General features: G+C 44.4%; 1 protein-coding gene across 1 annotated transcript; it reads right to left on the reverse strand.

The window, feature by feature from the left end:
* Positions 1-473: 473 nt before the first annotated feature.
* Positions 474-10,377, reverse strand: LOC144891085 (uncharacterized). Its single transcript, XM_078773467.1, has 3 exons — positions 10,279-10,377; positions 8,897-10,191; positions 474-706 (listed from the first exon to the last, which is right to left on the reverse strand). Exons 2-3 carry the CDS (start codon positions 10,098-10,100, stop codon positions 474-476), a joined length of 1,437 nt encoding a protein of 478 aa, XP_078629593.1. The 5' UTR covers positions 10,101-10,191; positions 10,279-10,377.
* Between the last annotated feature and the right edge of the window lie 6,491 nt (positions 10,378-16,868).

Genomic DNA, 16,868 nt, shown 5'->3' on the forward strand with positions numbered 1-16,868 from the left:
GTCAGTTTGTGAGTGGAACTTCCATGGGATAGGGTGTCACTCCACTGCATCAGATTCCACTGTACCTGCGATCTATTTTTAAAATTCGCTTCAGATGATGGACCCAGATTGCGTATATATTATTCCCATTAAGAAGCGACTCATTTTTACCCGGCAACGCTGGATACTTTTGCTAGTATTCTCATAACCTTTGCTAGTATTCTAATTTCAGACAAAACTGAAATGGTAAATTAAAATTTCAGGTCAATTGAATGAAAATTTATGATTTTATGTCATGCTAACCTTTGAACTTTTGACAAAATTATTAATTTGCCTTCTCCATATAATATAGCTTTGTTGAAAATTTGATGATATAACTCAAATGGGAAAAACGTTACGGCCCAGACAGACACACACACCTACACAGAAGTTTATGCAAAACCGGCTTATCATCAAAATTCTTGATCTTACACAACCTTCCTGTTATTTGAAAATCAAAAATGTAAGACTCCATCTGGATTCATCAGGGCATTAGAGTTTGAAGGTAGTAATAAAAAGAGTGGTTTGATGTAAATGCAGTTTAACTGGACAACACCAAACTGGAGAACTATATCACTTTCAGGAGATTCATATTGTGATTTATTGTCAAATTTTATCGACATATAGATAGAGTCGATGTTTCCATGCAAATCATCAGGAATTGCATCGTTCAGGTACAGTGGTCTCGCTTGAAACATGGGAAGAACAAGGTCAGAGACATCATCAATTGTAATATGATCTAATATGATCTGCTCCACAACTTTCCACTCTTCACAAGAGCTTTCCATATCCACATTCTGACTTCTCAATTAGGGGACATCTATTTATTACCCCCACCACCGAAGGTGGACAGAGGTTGTGTTTTCAGCCCTGTTTGTCTGTTTGTTTTTCTGTGAGCCGAATATCTCAAAACGTTATGGACGGATTCAGACAAAACCTTTGTGGACAGATTGGGTGTGTGACAAGGATGAACTGATTCAATTCCAGTGAAGACCCGGACATTAAAAAAATATATCCGGATTGAATGATTTTTTTTATGTTATTTTTTTAACAGATTCTTCACAATTTAGAGACGGGGCCAAAAACGATGTTTAGCAAGATATTTCAAAACTAGAACAATGCGACTGTGTCAGCAATATGCCTCGGCTTAGTCCCACAATGGGTAGATGCCATCACTCTGCATGTGTATGGGTAGTGGATCACGTTTGTGAAGTTTTGTGTTGATCGGATAAGGTTCATTTTCTATCCAAGATGGCTGCCAAACCACTTCACCTATGACATCGTCATTTTCAAACTATATGCAACAGTGCTGTTAGATGATATTTGTAAAATTTCGCATTGATAGAGTGAGCGGTTTCAGAGATATAATTATTAAATATTTTCCTTCAATCCAAAATGGCTGCTAAACGATGTGACCTAAGATGTCATAAATTTAATATTTCAATACAAATGGGTCATAGATCATGTGCATGCAATTTCAGATTTTTAGGATAAGGGATTCGATTAAAACATTTTTGGCTGGTATACCACTTCCCCGAGGATGTCATCATTATCTTGCTTTTGTTCCCCATTGGGAGTACTTGACAATGTGCCAAGTTTCAAATTTTCCATTCGGCGGTTTCTGAGAAATAATTTTTTAATTTTTTTTTTTTTTTTTTTTTTTTTTTTTGTATACAAGATCGAGGCTCGTGAAAGAGCGAACATTAATCACACAGAAAGACAAACCGACACATAAAACATATAACATAGGGAGCGGTAGACAGGATGGGGAGAGAGGGGGAAGGACACAAACACAACATTTGAGAGCAGGGACCGAGAGACATGGAGACATCGAGAGATCTGAGAGAGGGCGAGGGCTTTGGGGGGGGGGGGGGGGGGCGTGGGAAGGGGGCAGTGGGAGAGGTATAAAACATATGGACACTGCCAGGACTTCCAGGAAAGAAGTTGGAATTTCAAACAAGGTGGATCTGGGGTGAATTAGCGGGGGTAGAAAAGATCAAGGTTTTGGATGGGGGAAGAAAGGAGATGGTGGTGAACAGCTGTTTTAAAGACCTGGAGGGAGGAGTGGGATTGAAGGGAGTGAGGGAGTTTGTTCCAGAGGCGGGAGAAAAGAGGAATGAAAGAGTGAAGGTGAGCGGAGAGCCGAGATTTCGGCAGTTTAACCATCAGAGGGTTGCTGGCAGATCTTGTGCGACCTGTAGGAATATTTGGGGGACAGAGCACAGAGAGAGCTGGGGTTGCAAGGCCGGAGAGGAGTCGGTAGAAGACAGAAAGACCACCTACCTGCCTGCGGTGAGTGAGTGAAAGGCCCTCAGAGATAGCTTCATCGCGGGAGATTCCAATAATTCTGAAAGCTTTGGTTTCAACAGCGTGAAGCCGAGCTAGGTGTGAGGCAGGAGCACCAGCCCATAGGGGAGAACAGTATTCCATTGAGCTGCGGATGAAAGCCTTGTATGTGGTGAGGAGCTCAGGTGTGCCGAGGAAGGACTTCGCACGACGGAGGATGCCCAGTCGGCGACTGGCTTTGGAGGCCAGCTTGGAAATGTGGTTTTCCCAAGAAAGATCATGGCAGATAGTGAGACCCAAAATCTTGAGCGACAGAACTTCTTGGAGAGGATTGTTGAGAAAGTAGATGGGAGGGTTGTCCAGTCGATCTTTTCGGAGAGACATAGTAAGAGTGTGAGATTTGTCAGGATTGAAAGACATGTTCCACTTGTTTGACCAGTCTGTGATTTTGTCCAGGTCTTCAGAGAGTGAGGAGGCAGCAGACTGCCGATCTGAGGGAAGAGGAATGGAGCGGCAGAGAGTGGAGTCATCAGCAAAGAGATAGAGAGGATTTTCGAGAGAGTCAGAGAGATCATTGATGAAGACCAGAAAAAGCACGGGGCCCAGAACACTGCCTTGGGGAACTCCAGCCTGAACAGGAAGAGGAGATGAGAGAAACCCATTCAGGGCCACACGTTGACGACGACTAGAGAGGAAGTCCGCCAGCCATGCGTGGAGATTTCCATGGATACCAAAGGAGGAGAGTTTGGTGAGCAGAGCGGGGTGCCAGACCGTGTCGAAGGCACGTGATATGTCGAGGGAGACAGCTCTAATTTCCTGTTTGGCATTGAGGACCTCCATCCATTGTTGAGACAATGCTATTAATTTGCTATTAATCGAAGATGGCTGCCATACCACGTGACCTACGGCATCACAATTATCACAAAAACATTCTGCATGGGTGTTACTCCTACCCTGAAAGTTTCGTCTCAATTGGACATATGGTTGCTGAGAAAAACGAGGTTTAGCCCGGACGGACGGACGGATGTACGGACGGACAACCTGAAAACATAATGTCTCCGGCGATTTTGTCGGCGGAGGCATAAAAAGTTGTGGGCGGATTATGACAAAACTTGGTGGATTAGTTGGGTGACAAGAATAATCCAAATATATTTTTGTTCAGGTCCGAATCCAGATCCGTGAGATATAAAATGTAAACTGTTTAGCCTGGCGGAGGTATGCGCTCTACCGAGTGGCATTCTCGTTTTTTTTTGCAAATATGGTCGATATACAGCATTTAGCCATAAAAGTACTAATTCAAATAGGTGATTGCCAATATACTGTGAAAATCAGAGGGTCTGACAAAACAAAAAAATTTCAATTTTTTTTTCATCATTAAAAAAAAAAAATCAATTTCGTCCTTTTGAAAGAAGTTAAACAAGCAACGTTTTTCTTTTCATCTTTTACATACTATATCCATCGTTTAGTTTTTTGCATTTATGCATTTTTAATTGTAACCATGTGCAAGGCTGATGACTTCATACAAAATTGCTTGAAATTGTCCAATTATATCCTCAGTAGAGTGTGAGATATCACGACATCAGAATAGCTCTGACCACAGAACTCCTAATGTAGTGTGAGATGAAGATAGAAACAGAAAAAGTAGAGAACGAAATACACTGAGTTTTCCTTAAAGTTGGAACAGCTACAACTCCAGGGATTCACATTGGAAGATTTCGGATTAACATCCACAGAATGAAGCACATTTCGAGGCTTTTAATGACAAACGAGGGGGCTCCTCACCTACTGTGGTCATGATCGATTGCAATCTGTGCACACCAGGCAGGATGGCAGACTTTCTAATGATATCTGCAGGAGCACTCTGTGTTGATGACACAGACACAGGAGGATTATTGATGGTGAGACAGGTCATTTCTATCGTGAATATAGGTCCTTCGCCAATGAAGGAGTGAAGAGAGTGAACAACAGGTGCATAGACACAAAGTAAGCCAGGTGCGTGGCTTACAGCACATGTTTTGACGTTCGTCTAAGTTTCCTTGGTTACTGTGTGAGAAAATCTGCTGGAGCTTAGTATGCACAGGTTGGGGAGTAAAAGGGAAAAGCTGTACAACCTGGCACTTTATTCCAAATGCAGAGATATAAATGTCATCTACTAATAATAAATAGCTAACTGTAATGAGCTTTCACCAAAAAAGAGCTTGTTATCAAAAGGTGTTCTTTACAATATATAGGCTACCTTGTTCTTTTACCTGCAAGTTGCATTTTACCCCTGTCTGTCTTTCTTTCTTTTTTTCTCTTTTTTTTTCGATCTCCCACTCTCCCACCCGACCTACATTCATTCCCTTGTTTATTGTGTCCCAAGAGTTGTCATGCTGCCCTATTGTCAGGTCATATCCTCTGTCGACGGGTGGAGTTTGAGTTTATTAATTTGCCTTAGGTCAGTGTGTACCTCCTCTTCCATGTGCCTCCTTCATTTGGTGAAATATAAGTACAAATGTAATGCATTCTTAAGTTAATGATTTAATAGAGCAGATGCAGCTAGAAATATTGTTGCACAAACAAATCAATGAACATTGTCTTGCCATCTGCCTACATATGGGGTTTGTGCCTCCTGCCAGCCAAGAGAAAGTATTCCCACTAACACTGAATTATCCTCTATCTCAATAGCACAGCTTCCCTAACTCTCATTTTGTCATTTCCTCTCCCTTTCTCCATGTACCATCCACACCACCTGTATGTCAACCTTCATTTTCATCACTGAATGAGTAAATGAGCAAGTTGCCATATGGGTATTCCCATCCCAGCACTCATTTCATAATGCTCTAAACCCAGGTTAAATCCCATATATGATAATACGTTTTCCTGTGCATTGTTGCCAAATGTTCTCATGAAACATTTAACAGTACACCGCTATTTCCTGGGGTCCTCAGCTGTGCAAACTCCCCTACGAGTCTTAGAAATTAACGTAAAATAAAAAATTGCAAAATTCCAATTGCTGAATTTAATGGCAACCACACAGCTTGCCAGCTATCCATGCCCAGCAGAACCACTGGCACAGTCATCATGGGATTTTGCATAACAATCATCGAAATTTATTTGACGATCACATTTCACAGATGACAATTGTTTGGCTGCACAATTCTCCAAATTTGATAATAGACATTCCGTTATGCTCACCTATCATTTAGCTATATGAAGCTTCTGTTTCAAATTCCATTTACCTGAACTGTATTGTATAATGGGCAAGCATGTGTTAAAGAATACAGTGCAGGTATTGATACAACTGAATATGTTACACAACACCTCTGCAAAGGTACTTGTGAATGTCTACAGCTGTGGACAAACCCAGGTCGGGTTTGAAACACCCTCAATCTGGAACCAACAAGTGATGGCGCTTGTTGGGTCCAGATACAACTTGGCATCCTCACCAATCACAGTTAGAGGTGTACCATTGACCAGTATATAAGCCAAAAGGCTTCAAAGTCACTAAGTGGATGGATCCCAGCGATGTGTTTTCCTCACGAGCTAACAAGCGCTTCCAAAACAAATTTCATCACACTGCAGCTTAGTCATTCTTCGAGACATGGAATCCTGCAGGGATGAGAATCTCTTTGTAAACGCCCTAATTGGCATATTTTTCTTCCTTTCAAGCAAACTGTTAAATTATAATTTAACAGTTTTATTATAACTATAACTATAGAACAAGTATGTTGCTTTACAGATTTTTAAGGTAGTTATGCATTTCATTTTTCTAAACAAGATCGAAACTCAGTGTCGAGTGAGTCGACAGGGGGTAAAAAGACAGTAAACAAACTAATAGTGGAGCAGTGAGGCCACATTTTGATTCAACAAGTAAGAGAATGAATGAACAGGAAAGGAGATACAGGAGGGGAGGGAACATGTTAACCCATAAGTAAGATGGTTGGGTTAGGTATGGTTAATGGGGGTAAAAAAGGTCCCAGGAAAGGATAGGGGGTGTATCATGAGATCATAGTACACCACCTACCTTCAGCTCTGGAGCGAAGATTGGGACTGAACATCCTCGGGAAGTTGGTCCCCACCAGTCAGGAAGAAAGAGTTGTGAAAATGTAGTGGTGTGTAGTAAGCCTGGCCTTTGGTAGTTTAACCAGGTTCTATATGATTACTGAAACATTCTGTACATCCTGGATAAGTTGTGAGGATTCACAGGCTGATTGAGAAGAGGGAATAAGACCAGCAGAGCCAGTAAAAAAAACAGTGACCACCAACTTGTCTGCGATGTGAGAGCAATAGGCTTGAGCTTCCACCTCATCATGGGAATGCCATCAATGTTGAGAGCGTTGGAATCCACAGCTTTTCTGAGAGACAGAAGTGATGGATACTGAGTTGCCAGACAATATTTGGAAAAGAGGTACTCCATTGAGATAAAGATAAATGTCTCGTAGTAGTCCAGGAGCCAGTTTTCAAGAGAGGCCGAGAAAATGAGTTTCGTGCAACACCCACTACACAGTTGGTTTGTCATTTCAGCGTGCTTGGGATACATCTGTAGAACGAATCCAGCCAGCCCTGATGTACAGTTAAATTGTGGCAGCAACAATACATGGCAGCCACTTTTCTATTAAGGGGGTAGCGTAAAGCTCGAAATTGACGATTTTTTTTTTGTATTTTTGTTTTTTCAGCTCTTCCAATGGGGATTCTTCAACACTATAATTAAAAGGATAGTGGGAAGTATTAGGGGACTGTTACGTGGTCCTCCTGGTAACTACCTGGTCTCGGTGACCCCCGGACCGTGGGAGGACCCCGCCAGAAAGATCTCTGATTTATACGCTTTCGTAGCGCAATCAATATGAAAGACACAATAATTCAAGTCAATAAGAAACCCCACACCAAGGATCCGGATTAATCAATAATATATTCCCCAATCAATCAACAACCATCAACAATCAATCACCAATATTACTAAGATGGCCATCTCATATATTTCCCCCCTTTCCCCACTCATGACCCCTCAATGGTCACTGTCCCTCACAATGTCTCTGGGCCCCTCCAGACCAACGTGAAGGTCGACTTCTCCGCACACGGGTGGTTGAACGAACCCCTGGCTGACGTGCTCCAAACGTGCCCGTCGCGTACCGGGAACAGCTGCTGCAGCGCACACCTCCTTGCAAAGCAAAGCGCGGCTCGCAAAGCGCGCGAGGCCCAAGGTGCGACCCGTACGCGTCCTTGTAGACGTTGAGGCGAACTGGGCCGGACGCTTGGTTCCGTGCACGAACCCACGGCAACTTGATGCGTAACCGGTAATTACCCCGCGCAGGTAACTCCTCTCGCCAGACGGGCTTTCAAACGCAGCGTTCCCCACGCTGCTCAATATCGACACCGCTCGCGTCGGAGCTGGGCGAGGAGGAAGAAGATCGCCGCTTCTCCAGGACCTCGTGTCTTCTTTTTCTTCTTCCGGTTCACTATCCCGTTTCCGGTCTCCTGTTATCCGGAGCCTCTCTAACCCTTTAACCACAACAACCTTTAATAGAATAAACATTAATAAGCAATGACATGAATAGTAATTCACCTAATTCCGGGATCCGTAACACTCCCCCCCCTTCAAGAAAGAAAGTTTGAACCCCGCGAAAACTTTCTGGGCCGGCCAACTTTGATAAACAAACCCGATACCCCAAATCATCAGTTCCCCACAGGCACAATTATCGCATGTCAAAAATAAAGCAACAAACTATCACCAAAACTCACCCAAAGATTCCAAGGTAATTCCCTCTAGACCAAGCGTCAACAACTTGTAGTTGCTCTTGGATGGAGGCCCAGCTGAGTACTCACTACATGGACGCCTTAAGGAAGGTGGGGTTCACAGTTAGTCCGGGGAGGAAAGTTCATTACATGGACGCCTTTAAGAACGTGGAGTTCACGGTTAGTCCGTGTAGGAACGTTCCCTACCGGGACGCCTTTTAAGAATGTGGCGTTCACGGTTAGCCCGTGTAGGAGCCCAGGCGCGGCGGCTCCGCCGTATATAGAGTGCTTCAACTTCTCCGGACTCCTAACAGTTACGGTGGGACCCCTTGTCCCAGCAGTCACCTGACTGGCGGTCTCCTTCTCGGCCAGTCCTCTGCCAATCATTCTTTTCGGGAGATGCCGTAACTCTGGGAGCCTCCATAGTAATATCGGCTGCTGCCAACACCAAAACTACCGCCAAGTGGTCCTCTTCTGTGGACCTCTCGACGCCTACGAAATGCCTTCCCTACTGTTATGGTCCGACCCTCAAAATCCTTACCATTCCAATTCTTCTCTGCCTCCCTGGCATCTTTGGTGCTTGCAAACGTGACAAAGCCGAACACTCTTGACCGTTGCATTTCCCTGTCTTTTACCACCCGCACTTCCACCAGCGGCCCATATCTGTTGAAGACAGAGGTCAGAACTTCTTCCTCTGTGTTGAAGTTCAGCCCCCCTACAAATAACTTGGCACTTTTGTCGCCATCCCGAGCTGGGGTGGTGTTATTTCCCCTGCGGTGCTCTTTACCCACCCTCGGGTTACCATGAATTTGCCCCCCGGCCAAATCATTCCCGATAATCACAGATACTCCCTCTACAGGAAGCGTGGCTTGTAAACCGACGGTGACCGGTCCTGACACCAAATCGGATTCCAAATGGATGACATGAAGTGGGGCACTTACACAGCCACCGATCCCTTGTAAGCGAACACTATCACCAGTTGCGGTACTCTTTGACAATGGCAAAATGCCTTCAAGCATTAAGGATTGATGGGCTCCTGTGTCCCTCAATACCCTAACAGGTCTTGGGTTAGTCAAGTCTCCCTTGAGTGAGACCAACCCCTCATAAATAAATGGTTGGTAACTCTTCTGTGGGCGATTTCTTACGCTTGCCATCGCATTCGGAGTGGTAATAGTCAGACTCCGCTCTGGGTTTTCCCTTTTCATGAGGTAACAACTGGACATCAAGTGTCCAGGTTTCTTGCAAAAAGCGCAAGTAGGCCCGGAGGAAAAACTCGTGGTCTGCCTCGGGCCCCCCGGAAAATAAGTTTGTCTTGGGCCCGTAGCCCCCTGATTTCGAACAGTTCGGGCATCAGCGTTGTCCCCATAATCATCTCGAGGCCGCCGCCATGTATTGTCGTTCTCCGCACCTGCTGTTCCACAACTCCCCTGCGGAGATCTAGGCGAGGAGTTAGGTTCGTGGACCACTATCCGGTGTGTTAAGGCATAATCATCTGCCATGGTGGCTGCGTCCCACAACTTCGGTACTTTCTTTTCCTGCAGGTACACTTTGATGTCCTCGTGGACACACCGTTGAAATTCCTCCACCAGCATCAAGTCACGCAATGCTTCGAAGTCGTTCCCGACTCCTTTTGACTCACACCACCGATCAAACATGTTTTCTTTCACTCTGGCAAACTCCACATGGGTCTCACTCTCCCTCTTCCTGGCATTCCTGAATTTTTGCCGGTAAGCTTCAGGAACCAACTCATAGGCTTTGAGGATGTGCTTCTTCAATACCTCATAATCTGCACATTGGTCCATTGGTAGCGCCGAATAAATCTCTTGAGCTTTACCCACCAGCACACTTTGCACTAGTATGGTCCAGGCCTCCTCCGGCCAGTTTAACTGTCGAGCCACTTTCTCAAAGTGTGGAAAAAATTGAGTGACTTCCTTTTCACTGAAGGGTGGAACCAGCCTCACATGTCTGCCCACATCCCAGGTGTTCTGGCTATGTGTCGGCCCAGTCAGCAAGGGTGGTACCTCTCCCCGTTCTCTCATTAACTCCAGCTCCTTAAATTTAATTTCTTGCTGAAGCGCCATGTCACGTTCCTTTAATTCCCTTTCGGCTTTTCTCTCCTCTGCTTCGAGTTCCCTTGCAGCTCTCCTCTCCTCTGCTTTTCTCCCTTCTAACCTTTCCTGGAGTTCTCGTTCCACTCTCCTTTCTTCTTCTGCTCTTTCCTTTTCTGCTTTCCTTTCCTCTGTTTTCATCCTTTCTAACCTTTCCTGGAGTTCTCGTTCCACTCTCCTTTCCTCTGCTTGTTTCTCTTCTCTCCTCTCTTCTGCTTTCCTTTCCTCTTCTGATCTTTCCTTTTCTGCTTTCCTTTCTTCTTCTGCTAACCTTTCCTGGAGTTCTCATTCTCCTCTCCTTTCCTCTGCTTGTTTCTCTTCTCTCCTCTCTTCTGCTTTCCTTTCCTCTTCTTTGATCCGTTCCTGGCTCCGTAATTGCAACTCCAGTTTCCAGAGCTCAACGTCTTCTGGTTCTTCGGGTAGCCACTCCCAGGCTAACTCGTCCCATGTTCCTAATCCCACCATAGATTGTATCACCGCGGTCTGCAACTCTGCCTTCCTCAAATTAGTTCGGACCTCCAAGTTAAAATGTTTGGCCAATTTCAAGAGGTCCGACTTTAGTAACGCTCGGAACTGTGCCTCACTCGGGGTTACCGCAAAGTTCTGTGCCACAAACGCCATGGTGCCTATCGTTAACACCTGTTAACCTTCACCCAAAACTTTACCACAATTTCCCAAAAATTTACCAATTAATACTTAATTAATACATTTTAATTAATAAAAATATTATTTTATTATTTTATACAATTTTATATCCCGGAATTCAATTGGACGAGCCCCCAATTTCTGTTACGTGGTCCTCCTGGTAACTACCTGGTCTCGGTGACCCCCGGACCGTGGGAGGACCCCACCAGAAAGATCTCTGATTTATACGCTTTCGTAGCGCAATCAATATGAAAGACACAATAATTCAAGTCAATAAGAAACCCCACACCAAGGATCCGGATTAATCAATAATATATTCCCCAATCAATCAACAACCATCAACAATCAATCACCAATATTACTAAGATGGCCATCTCATATATTTCCCCCCTTTCCCCACTCACGACCCCTCAATGGTCACTGTCCCTCACAATGTCTCTGTGCCCCTCCAGACCATGGTGAAGGTCGACTTCTCCACACACGGGCGGTTGAACGAACCCCTGGCTGACGTGCTCCAAACGTGCCCGTCGCGTACCGGGAACAGCTGCTGCAGCGCACACCTCCTTGCATAGCAAAGCGGGCAAAGCAAAGCGCGGCTCGCAAAGCGCGCGAGGCCCAAGGTGCAACCCGTATGCGTCCTTGTAGACGTTGAGACGAACTGTGCCGGACGCTTGGTTCCGTGCACGAACCCACGGCAACTTGACGCGTAACCGGTAATTACCCTGCGCAGGTAACTCCTCTCGCCAGACGGGCTTTCAAACGCAGCGTTCCCCACGCTGCTCAATATCAACACCGCTCGCGTCGGAGCTGGGCGAGGAGGAAGAAGATCGTCGCTTCTCCAGGACCTCGTGTCTTCTTTTTCTTCCTCCGGTTCACTATCCCGTTTCCGGTCTCCTGTTATCTCTCTCCTGTTATCTTGTTATCCTGCCTCTCTAACCCTTTAACCACAACAACCTTTAATAGAATAAACATTAATAAGCAATGACATGAATAGTAATTCACCTAATTCCGGGATCTGTAACAGGGACTTTCGTTATGCTGTTCAAGTATGATTTTAAAAAAATATTATTATTATACCTTGTATTAAACCCAAAACACACAAAATCGCTGAAATATGTAGTTTTTGCTTTTCGACTGTAATTATGCAATATCATCTTTATGTTGTTCAAATGCGGTTATGGTTGTAATATGATATATCTTTATGATCTTTTCAAGAAACAAAATTGGACAACCCTTAAGTAAAGTCAGAAAAATATAGATTTCATTTCCCCTTAAATCATCAACCCCACTCCTGTTATGACCAAAAGTCCACAAGTAATCTCAGCAAAAATATCTCACCAGGTCCAATCTGGCTGCGTATCATAACCATAGTCATTCACTGAACATTACAATGTTAACATATAACTGTTATTTGTTGTATTATTAAAATAAACACACATATTTTGCTACTGAATCATCCTCTAAGTGGTATAAAATCACGAAAATGTCATCATTAATCTTCCTCATCATCATCTTCTGAGTCGCTTGTGGTAGGTTCTTTGTTTGGGTTTTTGCATTGTTCACCTCCCATGCAAGTGCAGGCTTCTGTGCATGGCATGTTATTGTTCTTGCAGGCACATACGTGGCTACGTTGACATGCAGACACTTTACACTTGCACGCGGTCAGCTCAACTAGTCCAACTGGAGCAGGGTCTTTGGTCATGAGGGTGGGCTGGAGAGTTCCATCTTCGATGTTCCATCCATTACCATCTGGCTTTGGTAGTGCTTGGTTGGGGAGCAATGACTTCTTCCAGATGAATGACTGATAGTTAGCTCGATAAATGTGTTGCCTAATAGTGTCAGATGTTGGTGGTAGGCATTCACTCTTCTGCCTTTTCTGGCAGAACATCCAATATCTGATTTTGTCCGCCGTGTCACCTGCTGCCTGAGCTGTTGTGTCCAGGTAGCATGTGAACCGTTCACAAGCAGGGACAGGATCCTCTGTCGGTGGGATAATATCTCCCAGTTGTGACACTTTCTGTTGGTGGTCTTTACTGTCCTGAAGTTTCCTCAAAGCTGTCTTCTTACCAATTCCACTGAAGGCACTCATCGTGTCACTTACTGTTAGTGCATGCAATGATGGGAGTGCTTTGCATACTTCTGGACCAATGGCCAAGACTGTTTCGTGGATTGGTATGTGTCGTAACTTTTGCTTTATTCCAGTACGAAACCAAAAAAATAAAATAAATGAAATCCGTCAAAATCTCAGATTTACGCCTCGGACACCACCCCCCTCATAGAAAAGTGGCTGCCATTTATTGTTGCTGCCGCAATTCAACTGTACATCAGGGCTGGATTTGTTCTATAGATGCTCCCCAATCACCTAGAAGTGACAAACCAACTGTGTAGTGGGTGTTGCACGAAACCATTTTGAGCAGATTCTGGCTCCTGGACTATAGGCTGGGAATATGAACGATGGAGGATGGCCATTCTTTGCCTGACTTTGGAGATGAGTTTTGCAATATTGTCAGACCACGAGAGTTACCTGCTGATTATGAGGCCGATAACTTCAAAGAGATTGAACCTTTTCTTGAGGTTGACCATAAAAATAAATAGGTGGGTTTTTTTTTTTTTTTTTTTTTTTTTGTATACTGAATCGAGGCTCGTGAAAGAGCTGACATTTACTTCACAAACAAATCAACCAGACAAACAAAATATATAAAAAGAGGGAGCGGAAGACAAGAGAATGGGAAGCACACAAACACTTGAGAGCACACAACATTTGAGAGCAGGGAGATGTGTGGGAGGGAGAGGGCTCGGGGGGAGGAGGCGTGGGAAGGGGTGGGGGGGTGGGGGATGGGAGAAGTATAAAACACAAGGACACCAACGACTTCCAGGTCAGAAGTTAGTATTTCAAAAAGTGGAATTGGGGTGAAATTATCGGGGATAGAAAAGATCAAGGTTTTGGATGGGGGAAGATAAGAGATGGTGGTGAACAGCTGTTTTAAAGACCTGGAGGGTGGAGTGGGATTGAAGAGAGTGAGGGAGTTTGTTCCAGAGGCGGGAGAAAAGAGGAATGAAGGAGCGAAGGTGAGCAGAGAGTCTTGATTTTGGCAGTTTAACCATAAGAGGGTTGCAGGCAGATCTTGTGCGACCTGTAGGAATATTTGCGGGACAGAGCCCAGAGAGAGCTGGGGGGGCAAGGCCAGAGAGGAGTCGGTAGAAGACGGAAAGACCACCAACCTGCCTGCGGTGAGTGAGTGAAAGGCCCTTGGAGTTAGCTTCATCGCGGGAGATTCCAATGATTCTGAATGCTTTGCTTTCAACAGCGTGAAGACGAGCTAGGTGTGAGGCAGGAGCACCAGCCCAGAGGGGAGAGCAGTATTCCATTGAGATTGGAGTATTCCATCTGATAAGGGTTCCTTCACGATCTTTCTTAAATGACAAGGTGAGAAGACAGTGATGCAGCTGCTATTTACCTGTCAGTGGGACGTGGTACTGTAATATATAATGTGCAGCGATCTGCAAAAAGGAGAGGGGTTTACCGAGCATTTGGAGAGGTCATTTACGTCGATGCTGGAAAATGCTGACCTCAAGACACTGCATTGAGGCACTGCAACAACCTATGTAGAAGAGAGCTTTCCATTGATAGCACCATGTTGATTAGTCAGAAATGAAGTCAGAAGTTATAAAAGAAGCCTTTATGCCGCAGGAAGCGAGCTTGACAAGCAGAAAAGTGTGCCAGACTACATGGACTACTCCCGAGACATATCTCGAGCTATTGATAGTGTGGAAATCCGCTTTGCTCTCCAAAGTCTCTGCCTATGGCATACAAAGCCAACTCCACTCTTGGCTTACTGACTTATACTCTCGTAGCCAATGTGAAACTAGAAAACGGAATAATTTAATCTCCTCTTTCTGAACTTCATCAATGATCTCTCTCTGATTCTCTAGAAAATCCTCTTTATATATTTGCTGATGACTCCACCCTCTGCCGGGACATCCCTCATCCTTCAGACAGACAGGCTGCAGCATCTTCCTTCTCGTCAGACCATGACAAAATTACAAGCTCGTCAAACACTTGGAATATGTCTTTCAAACCTGACAAATCTGACTACACTCTCTCTCCCTCTCTTTCCAAAGGGACAGTCTGGCAAACCCTCTCATCTACTGTCTTACAACCCATCGACGAAGTCCAGTCACTCAAACTCCTGGATCTCACTTATAAGCTTTGACAAGAAGACTGTCAGTTGAGCCAATAGAGGCAGAGGAGTAACATGAGAAGTTAGATGGTTATATAGTCATCCTACTGGTCCAGGAAGTAGGATACATCATGAAAATGCAAAAGTCCCCTTTCCGTGATTGGAAAAGTTTGAATGAATCTATCAATTTAAACTATGTCATGGAGTTTAAAAAGGTTAATTATGTTACACTTTTGGTTTCAATTGGAGCCAAAGTTCTGAGCTACTTATACTGCGGACCACCAAATGGTTGTGCAACATATGGTGGTGGAAGTTGGATTTGTCGAAAAAGAAAGTAGAATATCCTGCTTGGAGCCTTCGTTGGAGAAAAGAGCAGCTTCTACTTGCCCCAACGGAAGGTTAACACCCAAAACGTCATATTCCCCTTGCTCCCCACGGTAGTTAGCATATATCTGTTGGAACCCATCTGTGGATCGGTCCCATCGGCCGATGGGTCTGACCCATCTGCGGATGTGTTGTTCACCTTGAAGGAATGTGTATGCATCAATGGTGGATGAGTATGTTTATTTGAACCTAAAAATATTCTCTTATTTTTATCTTATCGACAAACGGTTATCGACAAACCACATGTCACGGACTGCTTTATAAACATTTATGACATCAATTGCTTATTTTTAGGTTCAAATAAACATACTCATCCACCATTGATGCATACACATTCCTTCAAGGTGAACAACACATCCGCAGATGACGCAGACCCATCGGCCGATGGGTCTGCATTGTCATTTCTCATGCATCCACAGATGGGTCAGACCCATCGGCCGATGGGACCGATCCACAGATGGGTTCCAACATATCAACCATCTAGCAGGAGTACCCGACGTTGCCGGGAGGAGGGGAGCAGGGGGTGGGGGAGGCAGAAGAGGGAGGGATGAGGAAGGGAGTGGGGGGAGTGGAAGGGGGAGGGGGAGAAGTGAGGGGAGAGGGAGGGGAAAGATCTACATATACATCTTTTTGTGGGGGGGGGGGGGGGTTGGTGGCTTTTACAGGCCCTTCCATTTTGGGTGAGGGAGGGGGAAAGGGAAGGAGGAAAAATTTACCCATGCAAAGAGTGCTTCATAACCTCAGAGTTGTACAGGTAAAGAACGAAATTGTAATACCCTCTGCCACCAACACCAAGTGGCGCTGCACGGTACACATTTACAAAGATAATGTACGCCCCTCTCCTGGTCCCCCACACCTCTGCATGAGGCCGTGGCCACATAGACTATGTTACCCCCCAGACAAAGTTGTATTTGTATTTGTACCCCGAGTAAAGTATAAAAGTGTTTATAGCTGGAGTACCCGGCATTGCTGAAGTGAAAAAGAAACGTTAACATATTTGAAATGAGGGCAAATATAATGGAAAAGCAATTACATCCAAATCAGAATCCATCACTAATGTCAAATCATTATTTTACCTTTTCGTTCAATATATGCTGCTGAATGTACCGTTGATCACATTTCTGATTTAAGTATGATGACGTTTAGGAAGAAGAAGAAGCCTTACCACCAACTTCTACTGCTTGTTTGATTAATTGTTTGATTATATTTGTCTTCAAATGTCTGTTAATTGTTTTGTATTTATTTATGCAAATGTGTACTTGTATATATCTGCCATTAATCAAAAAGGCTTTGGCACTATAGAGCGATACGAACTTTTTTCAAAAAAAAAAATATATGTTTTTTATTTTGCCTAAAACACTCACAGGCACTCACTGATGAACTTCTGAAAGTTTGACAAAGATCCGTTCAGCCATCTCTGAGAAAAATGGCAACACACACACACACACACACACACACACACACACACAGACCAACGGCTCTCTTATATACAGTCATGTGAAAAAGTAAGTACACCCCATGTAAAGTTTTG

This window comes from Myxine glutinosa, chromosome 3 (genome assembly GCF_964187855.1).
Source record: "Myxine glutinosa chromosome 3, kmMyxGlut1.1, whole genome shotgun sequence".
In the NCBI taxonomy this organism is placed as follows: domain Eukaryota; kingdom Metazoa; phylum Chordata; class Myxini; order Myxiniformes; family Myxinidae; genus Myxine; species Myxine glutinosa.